At 38.8% G+C, this 22779-nt stretch overlaps 1 protein-coding gene across 1 annotated transcript in view; it reads right to left on the bottom strand.

Annotated features, from left to right (window-relative positions):
• Positions 1 to 2026: 2026 nt before the first annotated feature.
• The window catches only part of LOC126272514 (solute carrier family 35 member B1 homolog), a 28124-nt gene continuing 7371 nt past the window's right edge, over positions 2027 to 22779 (bottom strand). The window contains exons 3-4 of the mRNA XM_049975416.1: positions 11419 to 11559; positions 2027 to 11315 (exon numbers count right to left, since the gene is read on the bottom strand). Of these exons, the coding sequence (XP_049831373.1) occupies positions 10976 to 11315; positions 11419 to 11559 (481 nt within the window). The 3' untranslated portion in view covers positions 2027 to 10975. The remainder of the gene's footprint in view (positions 11316 to 11418; positions 11560 to 22779) is intronic.

Here is a 22779-nt window from a genome sequence, read left to right as displayed (position 1 = left end):
CACGATGTTGGGACGTGAGCGGAAGACGGCCTAACGGTGTGCAGGACCGTAGCCCAGCTTCATGGAGACAGTTGCGAATGGTCCTCGCCGATACCCCAGGAGCAACAGTGTCCCTAATTTGCTGGGAAGTGGCGGTGCGGTCCCCTACGGCACTGCGTAGGATCCTACGGTCTTGGCGTGCATCTGTGCGTCGCTGCGGTCCGGTCTCAGGTCGACGGGCACGTGCACCTTCCGCCGACCACTGGCGACAACATCGATGTACTGTGGAGACCTCACGCCCCACGTGTTGAGCAATTCGGCGGTACGTCCACCCGGCCTCCCGCATGCCCACTATACGCCCTCGCTCAAAGTCCGTCAACTGCACATACGGTTCACGTCCACGCTGTCGCGGCATGCTACCAGTGTTAAAGACTGCGATGGAGCTCCGTATGCCACGGCAAACTGGCTGACACTGACGGCGGCGGTGCACAAATGCTGCGCAGCTAGCGCCATTCGATGGCCAACACCGCGGTTCCTGGTGTGTCTGCTGTGCCGTGCGTGTGATCATTGCTTGTACAGCCCTCTCGCAGTGTCCGGAGCAAGTATGGTGGGTCTGACACACCGGTGTCAATGTGTTCTTTTTTCCATTTCCAGTAGTGTATATACTGTAGGAAAGGGGGTGTGGTCGAAGTAACACGTGATGAGCAGAGATAATCCTTGTCAAAGATAAAACTTAACTATCGATTGTTGTCTTAACAAAGATGGTTAAGTTTTATCTTTGACAAGGATTCTCCCTTCTCATCATGTGTTACTTCAACCATACCCCCTTTCCTACAGTATATATGTCACTCTTGGACGTCTGACCAGTCAGTCGGCAAGACTCAGCAGAGGAGTGCCTCTGAAGATGTCCAGGGCAGTCCTGGATGAAACATCAGGAACAGAAGAGTTTCTTGGACCATGACCTGATATCCCCAAAGGTCTACCAGCAACATTAAAATTATTCTTTGACAGCAACTACAAACTGAAACAGTGCATCCATGACACACACATCAACGACAAGGTGCTTTTTGAGTGTTCAGAGTTAATTCTGATTTTAGGTTGTACAGCTTTGTGACACCAACAGTAAACACCCCCCTCCCCATTTCTGATTGTTTAAAGAGTCAAACCTCCATGCCCTAAAACAAAGTCACCGAGTGCTCTCTGTATCATGTACTGGATGAGTACAATCTGGGCAGTCTGCTCTCCATTTGAAGGAAGTCCAGCTTTTCATGCATCACAGTGTTTATTGCTTCATATCTACTGAACAAAGTGTCCTATAGTTGTATAATTTTGCAGGTATATCCAGTGGCATATATGGATACAGTCTGCAAAATGTGTTGCAAATAGAATTAGTAGTAAAGAAATAATAAATTGTCATGCCACATGCTGAAGTCTTTCTAAACAAACAGTGAAATTACAGTAACTGATAAACTTTTTCCCTTTTCGTTATTTTTTGGGTGATGTTAGTGAGAATAAGTAACAAAAAGTTTTTGAATTATGTGTAAAGTTTTTTGAAATTGCTAAGTGTTTACAGTCTCAAAGACTGGATGATTTGCAAGTCCTGAATTATGCGGCCACAAGGCATATAAAGTTTCTAAATTTAATACTTACTGCATTAAACCATTAGCACATGATAATACCTCTTAATAAGTAGATTATGATAGCATCTTAATCTTTTTACTTCAGTAAATAATTATATGAAATATTGAAAATAAAATTTTTGTTTCCTGTGGAAGCCATTAGACAGACAACCTGCTACTAAAAATTTGTGACCATTTTAGCCTTTTAGTTGTACATACAGCACTGCACAGTGATAGCTTGTAATAATACAATGAGCGAATAAATGGATCAAACTGGACTGTGTAGCAAATACACTGACCACTTAAAATGAAAACTAGAGAAAGTATGCTCCAGAATTCCAATGCATTGTTAATAGCAATAGTTCTGCATAATGATCATCAATCAACATAACTGACAACAGAAAAAAACTGTGGCAATAAGAGTGAAAAACTTTTTATAAATATTTATTTCCAACGGGAAACGAAAGTGTCATGAAACGCTGAAAAATTTAGCTGCTTAACAAACTGTTTCTAGTCTTAGGAAAAACAGTGGTTGGACTATAAAATTGATGATTACAATAAACAAAATAAAAAAATTATTTATCACACTGTATTTTATACAGCAAAAATGTAAATACAGAAAGAATATAATTTTATTTTTCACAGGAACCACACACCCATAACTATTGACAAATGAAACCAATGACTGAATTTTAAGAATTTTTCACATCAAAAACTTGCACAAGAAACAACTGCATTTTTTAAAATTGAAATAAAATTCAACAACATAATTTATTATTTACAACAACCACATCAAAACAAAAGTATAGTGGATTAATGAGCTTTGTTCACTGTCACATGAAGAATAACTATCAATTCAAAAACCATAACTGAAAGTTCAAATATCTCCAATTTGTGGCCTACAGAATTCCACTAGCTCTTCAGTCTTAGTGTGCTGTCTTAATTTACGACTTGATAACTTAGAAAAATTCTTGAACGTATTTCATGAAAGCAGTTAATGGACATGGTAACTTGATATCACAGAGATATTTTCATAAAAAATTTTAAAATCAAAACTGAAATTAACGAAAATAACAGACAAAACACAACGTATAAATCAGAGTGTACAAAAATCACCTCATGATGTACTATTTTTTATTTCACATTTTCCTCTCTAAAAGGAAAGTATGTCTTGATACTTTACATTGTCTGTTCTTTTGTGTTCTGCTGTTAGTGGCACTGCAGTTCCCCAAGTGACACATGGTTTACCTTTATTTGCTTCCATTTAAGGAGCATTGATAATTGTTTGAATAAACAGTGAGGTAGGGATAATTGGTTATTTGCCATTCACACTGCTTAGATGCCTCATCTATGTTCAGTAATATAAGTCACGCATATAACATATATTGCAAATATGAAACAAACAGTTAAACTAAGAATGTAATTCACCATTTGACTTCATCAGTTCGAGTGACCACAGCAGTCAGTGCACTTCACAAGATGCACAGGTTTTTCTGTGCAGTGACTATACTTTTAAAAATAAATTATTATATTCTAAAAAAATAAATATAATTCTAAGCCAACAGATTCTAGTTAAGAAGGTATTTTGTTCTCCTATTCACTTTATTCCTTACAAACGATGGTACAACTGAAAATGGAAGACCAAAAGCGTATATATTTTATGGAATCAACTTACAATTAAAATACATGTATTTTGTATATCCACATGGAAATGTACTAATATAAAAATTATGTTTTACAACATTTTGTGTAGGGTTTTTGTACAATTGGCAAAGAGATATAAAATTAACTCATGTAAAATGGTTCACTTAAATTTTTCAGAAATAAAGATACAAAAAACTGAATAATTTTTATATAAGGAACTGTAATAATATTGTGCATGAAATACTGACATGTAGAATTGCACTAAAATTCTAGACAATAAGTACTATGAGAAGAAAGGAAGATCAAGAGTTCAGCATTGCATGGATGATAGGGTCATTAGATGCTGAGTACATTCTCTACGTCAATATGAATGGGGAAGTGTCCTTTTTAAGGAACAGTTTCAGTATTTGTCTTAGGCAATTCACAGAAACACTGTTTTTGCATTGCTCTTTTCAAATATGAATCCAGTGCCTTAACCACTGTACTAAGAATGTGTTTAAAAAAAGGCATTTTATAATAGCAGGAAGAAATGAATTTACGAAACACATGAACACACCTCCCCCCTCTCTCTCCCCCCTGAATTTATGAAACACATGAACACACCTGCCCCCTCTCTCTCCCCCCTCCCTTTCCCTCCCCCTCCCCCCTTACACACTTGGAAACACATTTGCTACTTTTTTTTTATTGGCTATGCCGAGTTTGTACGACAAGACTGTCAGTTTGATGCACAGAAGCAGTAAGTGACAGATTTGGAAAGCTCAGATAGCTGAGCACAATTTGTGAAACTAAAAGATCCAAAGCACAAAAATTGGACAAGTAGCAACAAAAGTGCACACTAATCTTGCTTCTTCACTTCATTCTACACCACCACATAATGTAAATATTAAAGGAAAAAGTCAATCTACAAATTAAGTTGCCAGTAAAGTGTTAGGAGGGAGGGATTAGGATCAATAGCAGTTCTGTTAAGCATTATGTTCATTCCAATAGTATTCTAAATAAGTATTGCAAAATGTGAAACTATTGCAGGGAGAAAGTCTGGGAAAGCAATTTATAATTTTTTGTGGAGGTATCTTTGCATTAAATGAGAAATCATTTATTCACATTCATTCTTTTCTTATCTGCTACCTACTGTTGACATGCTGCACTGTTATCCATAATTGAGGATGTTTTAAACAATTAATTATCTGAATTTTTAGTGATGCAGATGAAACTGAAACATAAATAATGTTGATGGTAATGAAGGTTGTTTCAATTCTATTATTAGCACTTTGAGATTCTCTCACAAAATAGTAATGTATTATTAATAAATAACAATGGCAAGAAATCTGTAAATATAAATATCTACTATTTTAGTGATTTACAAAATATAAATTTATTAAGAAGTGCAAAGCATCTAAGCTCTACAAAAGTCCACATATGCTGAGTAAAACATATCTAGTGTGTACAGCTCCAGATAACAAAGACTTTTTCTGAGTTGGGAAATATTTGTTTCTTTATCTTGTATTAGCAAAACTATGTTCAAATTCCACAAATCTCTATGTCTACAAGCAGCGCACATCTACAAAGAGAAGGTATCAAATGAAAGTTGGGATTCTCCTGCAGATTTCAAAACTACAAATGTAGTGAACAAAAGGATTTTATGTTTTATCTGTCTCAGAAGAAACTGATGAAAGTGGCAGCAATTTCATTGTCTCTGTATTATACAAGTAATTTTATAGGGAAAAAAATGTAAGCGTTAGCACACTTGACACAGTTTTGGAGGACATGGACGACATGTTTGTACAACAATAGACACAGGGCACTGTTAATACCTGAACAAAAACTAATTGGAAATATTATTGACCAACACATTTTTAATCTTTTATTGATATTTCAATAATCTCGTGACAAGTCTATTGCCAAGAACTTCAATATGGAATGTGTGATTATTGTACTATGTGTCTACAGATTTTTATTCATCTGTACTTTTAACCTAAAACAATTCACTATATGAATCTTTTGCACATGTCCAACAGAAAAAGTGAATGAAATTAGATAATGGTCCTCATTAGTGTAGTTGCTGTGACGAGGAGTCCATGCTATCCACTCAAGGAAAACAGGTTATTATCAACGATGATTTCCGTACACTGTTGCTGGTTTACTTAAAACTAAAAATGCGAGCAAAAATCTTTATGCAACTCTCCTAGTTTGAAAACATTAGTCTAAATTATTCTGAACAGAAAGATCAGCACACTTCCGATGAAGTTTACACCAAACTTTTATTGTTAACCACAATTTATTAACATAAATTAGTCAGTCACAGACTTCTGGTCGATAATAAATATCAAGGACAATAAATAACAGGAATAAAATATTAAATCTTGATAACCAATATTTGTTTTTTCTTCCATCTTATGTCTCTGGAAATATGCAAGTCCTTAGCCTGGTGACACTGGACTTCTCTAAATGGCTGTAAATTATTCACACAGGCCAAAATTTGATACCTGTATAATGCACATAGTACAAAAAGTTGTTGGTAAAGGATAAAATTTTAACCTGCATATTGCTGTATCTATGAAGAACAATACTTCTACTGAGCTGATGTGAGGGATGCCAGAATGGATTATAAGGAGAGAATCAATACTATCTATAGCTGTATAAATAAGCATTTACAACTCAAAAGCAGATGAAAGCAATAAAAATGCATACAAAATTTGTATCTGAAAGCATCAATTCTCGGACAATTGCATGGTGGCAGTAGGACTACTGATAATAATGCTGCAAAACATCAAGTTTGTCAGTAAGACAGTGGGGGGTAAAAAAATTTCTGTTCATTGAAGAATAGGGGAAGAATAAAATCTAAATTGTAACATTTGTTCATCAAAAATTGTGCATAATAATGGTTCCAATAAAAACTTCTGCATTAGTTTTCCTTCTTCTCAGGTCCACAACCATTAACCCTTCATTAAGAATGAGTTACAAGTCTTTTGATTCTGTATGTTATTCGAATAAGGTGCTTTCATCAGCAATATTAGGTAATTTTTATCCAAGACATCATTTTCATGTGTACCTACCACTTTAGGCCTATTCCCATACACAGGACAAAGAAATAACTCTACACTGTCAATAGACTCGCATGACTGCAGGATAGCATATCTGTGCTGTATAGTTTGTTGTGCATCAAGTATGAGCACAGTTACCGAGTATTATGTTCTGTAATGTTATTAATATTCAGGTGGTGTAATTTGATGCTATGTATTAGCTTGCTTAGATACTGTACTCATCATAATACTAATCTATGCTGTATCAGAATTTTCACTTTATTTTTGATTTCATATTACCACTACCAGTAGCATATATACGAGCATATCTCCACATAAGCACCAGTTATTTCTCTTAGTATACTTATCACTGTGTACCCCTCTTGGTTATGACTTTGTACACAGGTATCTCTCCTAATTCATGCCATCATACATGACCAATGTTAATACTATGTCAACTTTAAAACTACTGTTAACTGGACAGCCACACAAGAAAGTAAAAAAAAGGAATAACATTCAATATGATAGGACACAAAATCCCAAGACATTTAAGGTTAACGATCAGGTGTTATGTTATGAGGAGAGCGTACGAGAGGGTATATTGAGGAAATAACATAGCCAATGGAGAGGACCCTATCAAGTGGTCGTTGTGGATAGACCAAATGTAATAATTAGAATAAAGGGGTAGAAATGTACGAAGATACATGCAAATAGGATGAAGGAATTATTCTAACTACAGATGGCAGGAGTACGAGACTTGTGGAGATGGATAATCTTCGGCAGTATGGTAACCAGCATTGCAGGAGAAATGGAGCGGCAAGGGACATACAGTTTCAATTAGTCCAGTCTGCACCTGGGATTTATCATGACAACCAATGAATGGTTAGTTCATAAAGTACTATTTAGCACATAGTGACATATTTGAATTTGAAGGACTTGCATGATAAGTTTGACAAGACTCACCAAGCCATGAACCTAGTGGTGTCAACCTGCATAACAATATTACATACAGTGAAGTTGGCCACAGTTAAGTGTGAACATGCACAGCAAGCCATAAGGTGGCATGTAGAAAAAATAAGTAGAGCGAAAGAACTGATAGGGCAGCTAGTGAGACATGAAACGTCAGATGGAAAAAGAGGTATTTTGAATTTTATACGGAAAGCAAACAAGATTTTGTTTGGCACTTAAGATGAGGAGGACACATCATTTTTCAATGCTAAGACAGATGTTCTGGAGGAACAGAAACGGGAATTACTAAGGCTGTCCAAGGACCAAGTGACAGTAGTGCAGGCCTCCCTAGTGAGTTTTAATCAGACAATCAATGTGGTTACAAAGAATGAGAAAATAATCACTGAAGGAATTCAAAAGCTAAGTAAACATGTGGCAGATTAAGAAAATAGTACACATAAAGAGTTACAGCAAGCCTCAGTTCTGTTAATGATGACTGAACAGTTGGTACAATTAACAGCAAAGTTTAATGAATTGGAAAGGGAATATGATTTAAGGCCATATTGAATGCACAGAAAGGACTGTTAGAGCCTCACGTAATAAACCTGGTACAGGTAGTGCGATACTTAAAGAGTTAATTTAAGATTATATTAAAGACAAGAGGTTCCCCATTGCACTAATTGAGGACCAGGGTCACCAACTGCTTTGTATTATTGTTTTAGATGTAATTTTAGCCAGCAGTACTTTAAGCCACGTTCTAAATGTATACAACTAACAGACTGTTTACATATATTACTCTGACAACAGAATTCGTAATAATCGATGAAGCCAAAAGGCAGAATGCGCACATGTCTCTTGAATAATTAAAATGTAAACACATTAATAATAAGCATCACATATGTAAGCAGAGCTTTGTACTTATGTCTACCTACGATCATGAGAGATGCAAAGGACAAATACTGCAGCTGTTTCGAGGGATACCAAAGGATTGCAATAAAAAATACATAATTCTGAACGGAATTATCTGGATGCAGATATGGGAGATGAGTGGTTATTTGTGGCTCCCAAGAATTAAGGATTAACAGATCTGTGTAATGAGTTGCACCTGACCAATGTCATAGTACACGGTACCGGCAAGTTAACATTTATAGGAAAATGTAAGGGCTATGGAGCTCAAATCACACTACAAACAAAGTGTATGTACATACCAATATAAGTATGTAGGTATAGTACCTGCCTAAAACATTGAAGTAGAGTATTGTATTATAGAAGATGAAAAACAGCCAATATCAGAAATATCTGAAATGTTACCTTTAGAGCATGTAGTTCATCAGCTGGATAATTTTAAAGCTGCAGGGCATAAGATTGATGAGTTGCAAGATGAAATTAACTGTCAACAAAGAACGACTTTCAAGGGATGGTTGATGAGTGAGTATTCCACATGGGTACTCAGGATCCGCTAAATTAATTTTAATTGCAATTTTGTGTTCTCTGTGTGTTTATTGTACATGTTGTAGGACTTGTGGTAAGAAATTTTGTCAAATAGCCAACTCAGATTGTTGTGCAGGAATTTGTGTAACAAATACCGTTGTAAATGAACATGCCCCAGGCACACGTGTCTGATGTAGCCTAGCTCGGCAAATTGATGTGAACTATGCGGAGAATGAGTTGGACTTTCATGACACTGGGTCAATCCAGTATCCTGTGCCAGCTCAATGATGACTAAGAAGGGCTACCAGTCCTCTGCCAGGGAGGATTAGGGAGAATGGCTCCTTTGTCCCTATAATAGATTCCCCACAATTACGCACCAATAAATGATAAATTCCCAAAACAGACTGGACAATGATGCTTGCAGCATTTGGATGTTGAATTATTAGCATAATTCTGCTGACAGTATGGAATGAATGTAATAAACGGAACCAGTGATCTGGTGGCACTAGTGATCATGCAAATAGAAAATTGTATAGTGCCTGAGGACAGATTCTATAAAAAAAAATTCCAGGGGGATGGGAGGAGTCGCGAAATCCACTATTAAGGAATGGAATACAGCATTGAATTCAAAGTTGTAACTGAGGGCCTCTTGGGAAGACAACAGAGGAGTCATTGCAATCGGGTATTCTAACACCAACAGATTGGCGACAGTTGGTACACAGGCTAAGTACACACGGAAACAGTCTCTGATCAGCCAGTGCGTGACCAAGGTCCCATATAGCAACTCGTGACAGTGGCACAAGTGACTCATGAGTTTCCCAAATATGGTAATGTACACTCCTCATTGACGATGTGTGTCAGAGGGAATATTCTAGAACCTCAACCAGTGTTATAAAAAGGGGATCCACCCCAATCCAAGGGAGAGCACAATAGGTAGTCATTTGGGCTGCTAACCCTGTGCCGAGCATCAACATGCTGAGGACTTAGAACACTTAGTCATGTTGGGATCGAGATAATACTGGGAAGCTAGTCTCAGGGCTGTGAGATAGAATGTAGCTGACAGTTACGTGAAGCTGTACATCATAAGATTATGCACTGAATAGAAGAAGCTAAAGTCAGTGGTGCCAGAAGTGAGCTTCCAATGAACTTTATTAGTCTGAGTTTGATTAGACCTGAGTTTCCCTGTGCTGTACACCGAGTTGTGTGTCCGTCCCTGAACACCCTCTTTAGGTTGTAGATTTCTTTACAGGGTGGAGTTCTGAAAGCTGCGTGTGCAAAATTAGCCCATCAATTACGTTGATCGAGGTAAGCTCTTTTAATTATGATGTGTCTTTCCCATGCCCTTACAGAACATGACAACTGTTCAGGGTGACAATTTTACTTTCTTAAAAAAATAGTATAAGAAAATGTGTGTAGCTCAACATGAATCAAACATAAATGTCAATATTGTCAGTAATCAGTATAAAGTACCACCTGAAACCCCCCCCCCCCACACACACACACACACACACAAACAAGAAAACAGCACAGATAAAAAAAGTTACTAAAAGTCAAGAATTAAGGCAAGAGATTTTAACATCTAAGGGACTAAGGGCTAAAGTAGTAAGTCTGACTGGTACCAAAATCCAAAACAGGTACAAAAGATGATACGAAATGAGTGTTTTACACATTTTTACAAGGCAAAAAAAAGGATAACAGAGTAATACATTTCACAGATTTCAAATTTTCCTGCAGTTTATTTTTTGTAAAATAAATTAAATGGTTATTGCTAGTGTACAACTTTTTCTTAATGTTTTTATTTTCATGCATGGTATATGTATAATATTTTTTTCAGCACACAAGTAAATATGAAGTTCCTTTATGCATGGGATGAGAAACCATAAAAATAATGACAAACTGCAGAAAAATTGCCTGTAGTAATAACATAAAACCTATTTTGATTCTTTTCCATACTTTGGCACATACATAAGGATGTTTAATTTGCCAAATAGTTAAATATCGTAAGTCACTGATATCAAATTCAAACATAAATTTCACACACATTCGTAAATTGTGCCATTTACAGCTAATGTATACAAAATGAACAAGGTCATCTATTTGATTGACACATTCATAATGACACATTAATAATCATGTTGTAAGATATTCATATAAACACACATTTCATTGGTGTAAAACACCTAGGATACTTTGACAGAATGGTTTTCTGCTAATGTGAGAGTAAGATGTGACTGTATTTGTTATAGTTTTCACATTGTCAGTACATTTTACATATCACATTAGTAAAAGTTATTCTGAGGATGCACAGCACCTCACCATGTGTAACCCAGGACGCTACGTTTTACGTGGTGCTGGTGACTTCCCATACATTGCATCTAATGTTAAACCAGTAAACACAAGAATGGCTGCAAGCCACTGTCGTGGCCACACAAGATGATTCCCAAAAAATAACACAGATGCCAAAACCGTGAAAAATTTTCGAGTTGTCGTTGCTACAGAGCAGGCTAGTGGGCCAAATTCAGTAACAGTTAGAAAGATGAAGAGCTGACCAAGGGCAGAAGAAAGTGCCAATGTGGCCAAATGCGATGCAGCTGCTGGATGACGTTGGCAAAACTGCAAAGCAGCCAGCCCGTCACCAGTTAGCAACACAGCTACACTCAGGAACATTGTTGACCTGGAATTGAAGGTTAATGATAACAACATGAGAATGTGAAATGTTTGATTACAAAAACCATTACATCCAATACAACAGTTTGCAATTAATTCTGATTTCATACCACAGGTTCATTCCACGCATCATGTGCCCTGACTTTGTTCCGTGCTCAGCTGTCATTCGCTCTTGTGCTGCTGCCGTAAGCCCATCCATTGTCAATGACAACAGTAACAGCACCTCTCCTAGCCCTCCACCTTCACTCTGGCTATAAAAGAGAAAAACCAATAGTATTAAGTCACACTACGGTAAAGCGAAATATGTGGAAAACTGTCAGTGAATATTTCTATTACGTTGAACTACAGCTGGTGTTAATTAATGAGATCTTTCTATTAACATTCCCCAGAACAGTAATAAGAACAGTTAATCATCCACAACATCCTAAGTAAAATGTAACCTCATATTAAATATATTTGGAATATGGGGTGTAACTTCATATCCCTCAGTCACATTAAACAAGATTTAACTTTGCCAGTATATAAACAGGTGATAGTGTTATTTCTGAAGTTGGACAAATGCTTAGCTTGTGGGATTAGATAAAAACAGCAGCTGAGTGGTATAAGAGCAAAAACAGTAGTTTTTTAATGGTCACTTTTCTGCTTATAAAGTAATCTAAAATTAAGTGCATAGGCTTCTACGGCCAGTTGTTCAAATAGATTATATTCAAAATTATCTAAATGTAATTCCCATAAATTACCATCAATGTGAGTAGAGTAACACTGGTCATAAGTGGTTTTTAGTACAAAAGTACCCTCTAGAGGTCACTTCTGTCAATTCGTATAAAGGATGTTTGATGTATGTCCCAAGTGCTATTTCTGGCATTGCATGAGAACCAATACACTTGTAGATAGGCTCCAATCATTGCAAAGGCACTCTGGCCCACTGACTGGACAATGTGTCAGGTGTTTTATCAGAGTTAAAACAAAATAAACTAAAAGAGTTTGGAGCGGTCATCAAATAAACCCAGAAAAGTCACTCTGCCATTCAGCACTTCAGACTGGTGTGTTGCTAGCATATACTTACAGAGCTGTAAACAGATTCAAACCTTATTGTAGATGTTAAATGTTTATTTTAATCTCTATGCCATGTAACATACCTCTGTCTTTTGTTATTGTACTAAAATTTGTGTGTCTTGTTGTGGCAATTACATTGAGAGTAAGCTTTATATTGCGCCCTTTTTTCTTGAAATTTCTGGAATAGGTTATGGGCCAGACCGCAGATCAAGAAAAAACTGGGTACCATAATTTTGTATTTTGTGACACCAGAAATGCATTAGCAAGTGTTGTGGAATACATGTAGTTCATAGCGTGTATGTGTGAACAATTGCTGCACATTCTCATGTAGAATCTTTGCAGCTGCAAATTTGTACTTTGTGACACCAGAAACGCATTAGCATATGTTGTAGGACATGTGTAGTTGATATTGAGTATATGTTAACAATTGCTGCATGTTCTCATGTGGAATTTTTTCAGCTGTTAATTTGCACTTTTTTACAGGACTGCAGTGTATTTTCATGGTATTAAGAAACTGTGTGGTGCTGAAAGGTGGACCATACAGAAGTCTACAGTACAAATATTATTATGTGCATCAGACCATGCATATGAAATGAATATTGGCGATGTAGCAAGACCAGCAGGTTTACCAATGGATGTGACACCAACATAAAAAGATGCATTTAATGTTGGCCTAAAAACATGAGACACAGCTGATTGTGTAGAGTGTCACATCATTGTCAGTACTGTCAAAGCAAAAGTCATGGCACTGCTGATTGCATTTGAAAGTGTGCGAGATATGTGGGACATGCTACATGCCGTGTTTCAACAGAAAACAAAGCGAGCTGGACATTCTGTTCAATTGGAATTATTCAATTTTCAGATGAGTTCAAGTGATAACATGGTGACACATCTTGCGTGATTTGAAAGTTTGCTTCTTCAAATGCAGCAGCTCACTGTGAAACCTGATGAGTCATCATTAGTGGTGTGATTACCTGACACACTGCTTAACAGTTATGAAAGTCTGCGACAGTCAGACTAGGCGAGATCTGAAGATCAACAGACTAAAACACTTAATGGCTGTATTGACATCTGATGAAAGACGTCATGCTTATCAGAGGGAGGAATGGGATGAGCTAGTTGCACTGTTCACTACCAAAGCAAACATCCAAGAAACAAAAAATGCAGAGAACACAACTGGCAAGAATGTTATTTCACCAAATAAATATGAAAAGTCGACAAACAAAAGGAAGCTGAAATTTTTTTGCGGTGAATTTGATCATATAAAAAAAGTGTGCAAATGTCAAACACAAACAAAAAACTCCATAATCGAAGTAAAAGTGGACTACCTGGCTTTCATTGGTAAAGTAATGAGTGAAGAATTGGATGGCGACTTGTGGATCACTGATTGTGGAGCTAATAATCACATGGCCAAGAAAATTGAGTTGTAGACTTCATTTATTAAGTTTGCAAAACCACAGCAGATGTGCGTGGGCAATGATTCAACTATGAACACATTACGAAATGGGACTATTTATTTAAAGCTTTTGCTGATGGAGAACGGAAGTTATGCCACATCGATATTGTTCTGTATACCCCAGCAGGGCAAAGAAATCTTTTTTATGCATCATAGATAACACAGACAAGGTATTAGAGTTTTATTGACTGAAAGACAAGCCTGAGTTTTGGAACAATGGCATTGTAAAAACATGTGGCATACACAGTGACAAGTTACTGAAGATGTTGATTTGCTTGACAAAACAGATAAATCCTTTTACTCCCGAGGTAAATCTTACATCAAAGGAATCTCTGCAAATGGTATGAACGCTTTGGTCATCAGAACAAAGGCCATGTCTAACAATTCCTGAAGTAATGCAGTGCTGAAGTGAAGACTTTTGGGGAATAATTTTGTGAGGTATGGGTTAAGGGGAAGCAGCATAGGAGCAGTTTTCAGTCACATCAGCAGATTGCCATGCAAATGGAGAAGTGATTCATCCTGATTTGTGTGGACCTATGGAGTGCAAATCATTGGGAGAAGCTGAATATTTTCTCTGTTTTACTTGTGATTTGTCAAGATTATGAACAGTATATTGTCTCAGGCAGAAGTCTCAGACTACAGAGAAGACTGCAGAAATGGTGAGAATTGTAAATAATTTTTGAGTTCAATTACCAAAACCATTTCTATGTGATAGCGGATGAGAATCCAATAATAATGAAATTAAAGATTTGACAAAATTCAATGGTATACAACTAACCATAACAAATCCTTACAATCCGGGGCAGAACGGATGTGCTGTGCTTACCAACAAAAATGTTGTGAAACTAGCTCGAACCACGTTGCTAGCTCAGGATATGTCTAAGTTTTTGGTGACAGAAGCAGTAAACATGGCTGTTTGTGTGTTAAAGAGGACTACGACAAGTCATGTGAATGGAGTACACCCTAAAAGGTATTCACTTGAAAGACAATAAGAAAATACAGCAAAATAAACTCCATTTTTTTTTTTTGGGGGGGGGGGGGGAGCGTTTTGTTCATATTTTGAGAAAAAAGCGAAAGAAGTGTGATCCAAAAGGAAGGCACTGATGGCTTTTGAGTGTGGGTTGAATCAGAAAAACAGATTATTTGGAGAAAGGATGTTGTTTTTGAGCTCGAGAAAACTGGAAGGGCAATGTTATTACTCTCACGTAAAACTGGCAATGAAGAATCAACAAGTCATCATGAAGGTGATGCAAGTTTGTTTAAAGAAACTAAGAAGCAAGTTCTAGTGAAAGAGAATTGAAGAAGTGGCAACAACTGAAGGAACCAAAGCATCTTACTGAAATGATGCTGGCTGAAATAAATGAGCCTATGAATTCTCCAGTGGCTATTATTCAGTACACCATGAACACTGGATAACACCAGTGGAGAAAGAAATGGCTTCATTGGAGAAAACTGTTACATGGACTTTGGAACCTTGCCATCAGATCATAAGCCCATTACAAGCTGTTGGCTGACTACAAAGCAAGACTGGTTATTCATGGATTTGTTCAACAAGGAAGCATTGACTATAATGAAACATTTAGTCCTGTTGCTCGATATGATACAATTAGAGCAATGTTGATTATTGCTCTTAGTAAGCACCTGTAGTTGGCACTGTTCGATGTAAAATATGCTTTTCTGAACTGAGGAAATTAGTGATGAGACTGAGTGTGTGTACAAGGTTCATTAAGTTTATATGGATGAAAACAGATACAAAGGTGGTGGAACCAGTGGTTCATGGATGTCCTGATGAATCTTGTGGAAAGTAAGGCAAATCTGTATCTGTTCTATCAAGAAGAATATAACAACCAGTTACTGGTAGTTCTGTACGTCAATTATAGATTAATACTTGCAAGTAAGCAGAGAGACACTGAACTTTTCCTAAGGAAAATTCAAGATGAGTTTAAGATTACTGTTCAGCTAGTGGGATTATTCTTAAATATTAATATTATATGTCATAAGACTGAATCAATAGAGAGAGATTAACCAAGAAAGTTATGCTACTAAAGACATTCTTTGACAGTTTAACGGGAGAGAGGCAAATCCTGTGTCACCTCCAGTTGAGCAATGTCTACAGCCAGGTAAGTCGAACAAGGGTAGACCAACTAATGCTCCATATCAAGAAGCAGTTGGCTGTCTCAGGTATTTATCTGTTGGTATAAGGCCCAATATAGCATTTATGGTGAGTTGTGTGTCAAAATTTTTAAAGAATAGCCTACTCAAGAAAACCATGGTCTTTGATAAAAACAATTATAAATTATATAAAAGATTCAGTATCATGGGGTATACAGTATATCTCATGCAAATGGAGATATAAACTGATACTGATTATTCCAGTAACGCAGCAACTATTCCTCAGTTAGCAGAGTGACTGCAGTATTTTGTGGAGTAGCAATTACCTGGGCTACCAAAACACGAAAATGACATGACTGTCAACAAATGAGCCAGAAAATGTGGCTGTCAGTGAATGGATAAGAGAAGGAATATGGATATCAAAGCTACATTAAGAAATGTCATCGCTGGAGAGTGCTCCTGTTGTTCTTGTTAGTAACTGGTCAAAAATCCTGAATTTCATACGAAATCAAAGCATACTGATGTTCGCATGCACTACATATGTTAGAAAATTCGGGGAGGCCAGCTAGCCATTGAACATGTACAGGGCAATAAGTAAGCTGTAGATATTCTCACCAAACCAGTGCCACATGTCTAGCTTCTCCCCTCCTTCTCCCAATCCCTCAGATATGTGTAGCAGCATTTATATGGGTGCATGATCTCGCAGAACAATCAATAGTGGACTTCTGAAAATCCTCACCAGTTAGTACCTGGCAAAGTGAACTGAAAAACAAGTCAAGGTGCCAGCATCACCAATTGTGTTTACATCTGAGAAGTGGGGAATGGACACAGTAAAAGGGTACATTGCAGTATTCTTTCAAGTGGAGTGCTGTCATGTGCTACACATCTGGACACAACACTGAATGAAAAGACTATTTAGAATAACAACAGAAACAGGCAGGACAGACAGCTTGGAACGTTGGAGATGAGATAGTGGCAAAGGTAAAGCTGTGAGAACAGGTTCTGAGTCATGATGGGTAGCTCAGTTGTTGGAGTACTTGCCAACAAAAGGCAAAGGACCTGGGTTCCAGTCCTGGTCCTGGTCCAGCACAAAGTTACTGCTACAAAGTTTCAGGACATACAGTACATTCCACCTTTGCTGCTCGTGGTACTTTGGTCACAGTATCAGTAAAAGTACATTCTTTAGTAATATCGTCAACTGATTTTATTCTTCAGGACTACTATAAATGAGTCATTCATTTCAAAGCTCTAGTATTACATATACAAATGTGATTGATGCATGAACGGAACCGCCCAATCACCAATTTTCCATGTTCTACGAGTTCCCTTCTGGTCACACAACACACACCCCAGCAATAATAAAGTTCATTCTATATCTTATGTAGCAACATCCTGTCTATGGTCACCACAGAAGCAGTGATGTGATCTCTGGGCTGTTTCAGCCAGTAGGGATATGTAAACATTGCCCACATAGGACGGCCTCGTGGGCCAAGAGAACAGAGCCATATCATCTTCTTCATTATGCTCAATCAACAATGCAGAAGGTGGTTGTTTAGGTGACAGTAAACAACTATGCTCCAATGAGGTGATGCCTCATCTAGTTCCAAGAGGAAATTCTTGTAACCAGCAGTCAGTTGTGGAAGCAACCACAACTACAACTTATCATGGGAAGAGGTACATGTCGCAGTCCTCTCACAAAAGAAAAACAGCCCATATTGCACAGAAAACATTAAGCTTCAGTGAATATCGCTTTTGCCCCACATTCTAGAATTGTAGCAAATAAAATAACATTTCCAGATACAGTGAAGAGCCAAAGAAACTGGTACACCTGCCTAATATCTTGTACAGCACACACAAGCACATTAAAGTGCCACAACATGACTTGGCATGGACTCTACTAATGTCTGAAGTAGTGCTGGAGAGTACTGACACTAGGAATCACGCGGGGCTGTCCATAAGTTCGTAAGAGTACGAGGGGATGAAGATCTCTTCAGAACAGCACATTGCAAGGCATCCCAGATGTGCTCAATAATGTTCATCTGTGGGGAGTTTAGTGACCAGTGGAAGTGTTTAAACTCAGTGGAGTGTTTCTGGAGCCACTCTGTAGCAATTCTGGACATGTGGGGTGTCACACTGTCCTGCTGGAACTGTCCAAGTCCATCAGAATGCACAATGGACGTGAATGGATGCAGGTGATCAGACAGGATGCTTACGTGTAACCTGTCCAAGTCATGTCTCGACATATCAAGGGTCCTATATCACTCCAACTGCACAAGCCCCACACCATTACAGAGCTTCCACCAGCTTGAACAGTCCACTGCTGAATTGCAGGGTCCATGGCTTCATGAGGTTGTCTCCAGACCCGTTCATGTCCATCCACTCGATACCATTTGAAATGAGACTAATCCAACCATACAACATGTTTTCAGTCATCATCAGCCCACTGTTGGTGGTGACAGGCCCAGGCGAGGCATAAAGCTTGCATCGTGCAGTCATCAAGGGTACACGAGTGGGCCTTTGGCTCCGAAAGCCCATATCAATGATGTTGTGGTGAATGGTTTGCATGCTAACATTTGTTGATGGCCCAGCATTGAAATCTGCAGCTATTTGTGGAATGGTTGCACTTCTGTCACGTTGAAAATTCTCTTCAGTCATCGTAGGTCCAGTTCTTGCAGGACCTTTTTCCGGCTGCAGCAATGTCTGAGATTTGATGTTTTATTGGATTCCTGATATTCATGGTACACTCATTAAATGGTCAATGGGAAAATCCCCAATTCATTGCTACCTCAAAAATGTCGTGAACCATCACATGTGCGCAGACTGTAACACTACATTCGAACTCACTCAAATTTTGATAACCTGCCATTGTAGCAGCAATAACCAACCTAACAACTGCACCAGACACTTGTTGTCTTATATAGGCATTGCCAACCGCAGTGCCATATTCTGCTTGTTTACATATCTCTGTATTTTGAATATGCATGCCTGTACCAGTTTCTTTGGGGCTTCAGTGTATATGATTTAGCTCTAGACAGTATGGCAGCAGTATGACAGGAACAGTCTTCTTGCAGAATTTTGACAGTGAAATAAAAAGGAGAAGACTGCTGCTCCTTAATTAATGGCAAAATATAAGATTCCTTTGCGTCTAAGTGTTTCAAAATTTTCTTCTATATATTTCTATGTGACAGTCTAACGATTTGCCTCTAGAGTCAAATAAGAACCTAGATGCACCACAATAAAATGACAGCACTTTTGTTTTAGCATTACTCCTCACAAACTGACTTTGTCAACATCTACTGACAATGTAATGCCTATGAATCCACATTTTGTATAATTAAGCACTGGGTGCTTTAATTCTGTTGCAAGTTTTTGTCAAAAATTGCTGGAGTATGCCCTTTTTGCAAGTGTCTTCTTGTTCGCACATGATAGCCATATTATTTTGGCACTTTTTAAAACCAAACCCTACATACACAAAGGTAAAAAAAAAATCATGGGATACCTCCTAATATCGTGTCAGGCCTCCTTTTTCCCAGTGTAGTGTAGCAACTCGACGTGGCATGGACTCAACAAGTTGTTGGAAGTTTTTTGCAGAAACACTGAACAATGTTGCCTCTATAGCCATCCATAATTATGAAAGTGTTGGCAGCGCAGTATTTTATGCATGAACTGACCTCTCGATTATGTCCTATGAATCCAGAATGAGATTTTCACTCTGCAGCGGAGTGTGCGCTGATATGAAACTTCCTGGCAGATTAAAACTGAGTGCCGGACCGAGACTTGAACTCGGGACCTTTGCCTTTCGCGGGCAAGTGCTCTAGCAACTGAGCTACCGAAGCACGACTCACGCCCCGTCCTCACAGCTTTACTTCTGCCAGTACCTCACCTCCTACCTTCCAAACTTTACTGAAGCTCTCCTGCTAACCTTGCAGAACTAGCACTCCTGAAAGAAAGGATATTGCAGAGACATGGCTTAGCCACAGCCTGGAGGATGTTTCCAGAATGAGATTTTCACTCTGCAGCATAGTACAACTCAAAAACAACTGCAACAAAAAGGTCCTCTGCAACATAATCGTAAAGCAATCCCCCCTTCCCACCCATCTAAATCCACAACCGTTACCCACAACCTGCCCCCCCCCCCCCCCCCCACACACACACACACACACAGACAGACATATACCAAACCCCCTAAACTAACCACCCTTGGCCTGTACATCTAACTCATTCCCATAAAAAAACGTGAATAATACAATAAACCCCAGGGACGCTCTTCTGCCAGCAATACTCATCTAAATGAGATTGCAGGTTAGAAGAGCGCCTCTTCCCCCTTCCTGTGACTGATTTAACTGCCTCCCAAAACCCCTCTACTGTATTAGTACACACTCCAGTTTTTTTTGAACTTTAAACTATGGTTCACAACAAAATGATCATAAACCCTCTTCCCCGAACCCCTGTATCTGTATGACGAAAAAGCATCTGACACTACAGTACTCCCCTCCTCTATATACTCTTCAATTAACCCCACCAATTCCCACTTAGTACACCCCTCCAAAACCCTGAAAACACAATCAGCATACCCACTCCCCAAAATAATAGCCCCCACCCACCCATAAACCAAGTGGAGACTTCCCCTCTCACACTTCCTCTTCTCAAACTGCAATTCATCTATCTCAGTCACTATCCCCAGCCTACCCAACTTATCCCTATACTCCACATACTAACAACACACTTCCCTACAAAGCGAAAACACCGTCCTCTCACTCACTCCAGTCTCATGCACACAAAAACTGATAGAGGACCTATAAAAAAAAATAGTAAGTCATCAAAACGATCTCTCTCATGGCCAACCTACATTTCATTTCTCAAAGTAGGTACCACATCTAATACAGCACCAAAGGTTTTCCTTTTGATACCACCAGACGTACCTGTCCCTGGTCCGGGACGGCGGAATTCAGGCCCCTCATATTTTCTCTGCAAGCACTACATTTGACAATCTCTGCTACCAATCCAAACATCTGGAGAAACTTAGTCAATGACATCATGTCCTCTGCCATCTCTGCTTGCAACCTCGCACTACTGAACTTCATAATCACATCCATACCTAACAAAAGAAGTCACACAACAAACTAAACGTCTTACCACACCACAAACAGCAAACCGATAAAACCTGCCCCCCACCAAAAAAAAAAAAATAAAAATAAAATAAAATAAAATAAAAATAATAAAAATTGATAGATAACTCACTCAAACCAATTTCAATCCTTCAGTTACAGACACTGCCAACCAAAGCTCAAATGAACCCAATGCACCACATAACACTTAGGCCAAGCACTTACAAACCACCAGAGGGCACCATCAACCAAAAGAAGATGACATCTACAAACACAACCAAATCATACACTAAACTCCGCACCCTAATGATGTCACACACCACAACATTCTTTTGTCACGAATCAAAGCAGACACATTAGTGTATGTGCTGACACTGACACTTCATCTAGTACATACTGTGTTTAGGCACTGCTTATTGCAGCTGCTTGGTGTCATCTGCCTGAAGTCCTGTAGCCTTTTATTGCTTGCACTGTTGACAATCTCTGGTTCTGGACTTTACTGGTTCTGTTCTCCAAACATACTTTCTCTTTGCTCATGATGACTTGCCAATGTCTCTTCTGTTCAAGGGACTTGTATATTTTTCTGTATTTAATCCAATAAATTATTATGGTAAGGAAAGTCGCCGCTAACCATATAGAGATGCTGAGTGACAGATATGCACAACAAAAAGACCTTCACAATTAAAGCTTTCGGACGTTAAGGCCTTTGTCAACTAAACACACACACACACACACACACACACACACACACACACACACACACACACACACACACAACTGCAGGCTCAGGCATCTGAAACCACACTGCGAGCAGCAGCACCAGTGCATGATGGGAGTGGCGACTGGGTGGGGGTGAGGAGGAGGCTGGGGCAGGGAGGGGAAAGGATAGTATCGTGGGAGTGGCGGACAGTGAAGTGCTGTAGGTTAGATGGAGCTCACGAGGTGGAGGGAAGTAGTGGAAAAGGAGAGAGCCTTTGACAGGATAGGTGATGTTACTGACCAGTTTGGAGTACGTGGTGGTGGGAGGATGTATGGGATAGGTCTTGCATCTATGTCTATTACAGGAGAATGAGCCATGGGGTAGGTTCAGTGGGCGGTGGAATACCACCGTTGGAGGGATGGGAAGGATAGTGGGCATGACTTTTCTCACTTCAGGGCATGTGAGAGGTAATCAGAACCCTGGCGGAGAATGTAATTCAGTTGTTCCAGTCCTGAGTGACACTGAGTTATGAGGGGAATGCTCCTCTGTGGCTGGATGGTGAGACATTGGGGGATGGTGGAAGACTGGAAAGATAAGGCATGGGAGATTTGTTTTTGTTCAAGGTTGGGAGGATAATTACGGTCAGTGAGACCCTCGGTATATTTCGAGAGGGACTGCTGGTCACTGCAGTTGCGACAAACATGGGTGGCTAGGCTGTACGGAAGTGACTTCTTGCTATGGAATGGGTGGCAGCTGTTGAAGTGGAGGTATTGCTGGTGGTTAGTAAGTTTGATATGGATGAGGGTACTGATGTAGCCATCTTTGAGGTGGGAGTCAACATCTGGGAAAGTGGCTTGTTGGGTTGAGTAGGACCAGGTGAAGAATATGAGAGAGAAGTTGTGGAGATTCTGGAGGAATATGGATAGGGTGTCCTCACTTCTATCCAGATAGCAAAGATGTCATCAACCAATCAAGTGAACAGTCTAGGATTCTCGCTTTTTAGGGAGCATTCCTCTAGATGGCCCATGAATAGGTTGGC

The sequence above is a fragment of the Schistocerca gregaria genome, chromosome 5, assembly GCF_023897955.1.
Source record: "Schistocerca gregaria isolate iqSchGreg1 chromosome 5, iqSchGreg1.2, whole genome shotgun sequence".
NCBI lineage: Eukaryota > Metazoa > Arthropoda > Insecta > Orthoptera > Acrididae > Schistocerca > Schistocerca gregaria.
Note: the sequence above shows the minus strand (reverse complement) of the source record. Positions and strands in the feature narration are given on the sequence as shown.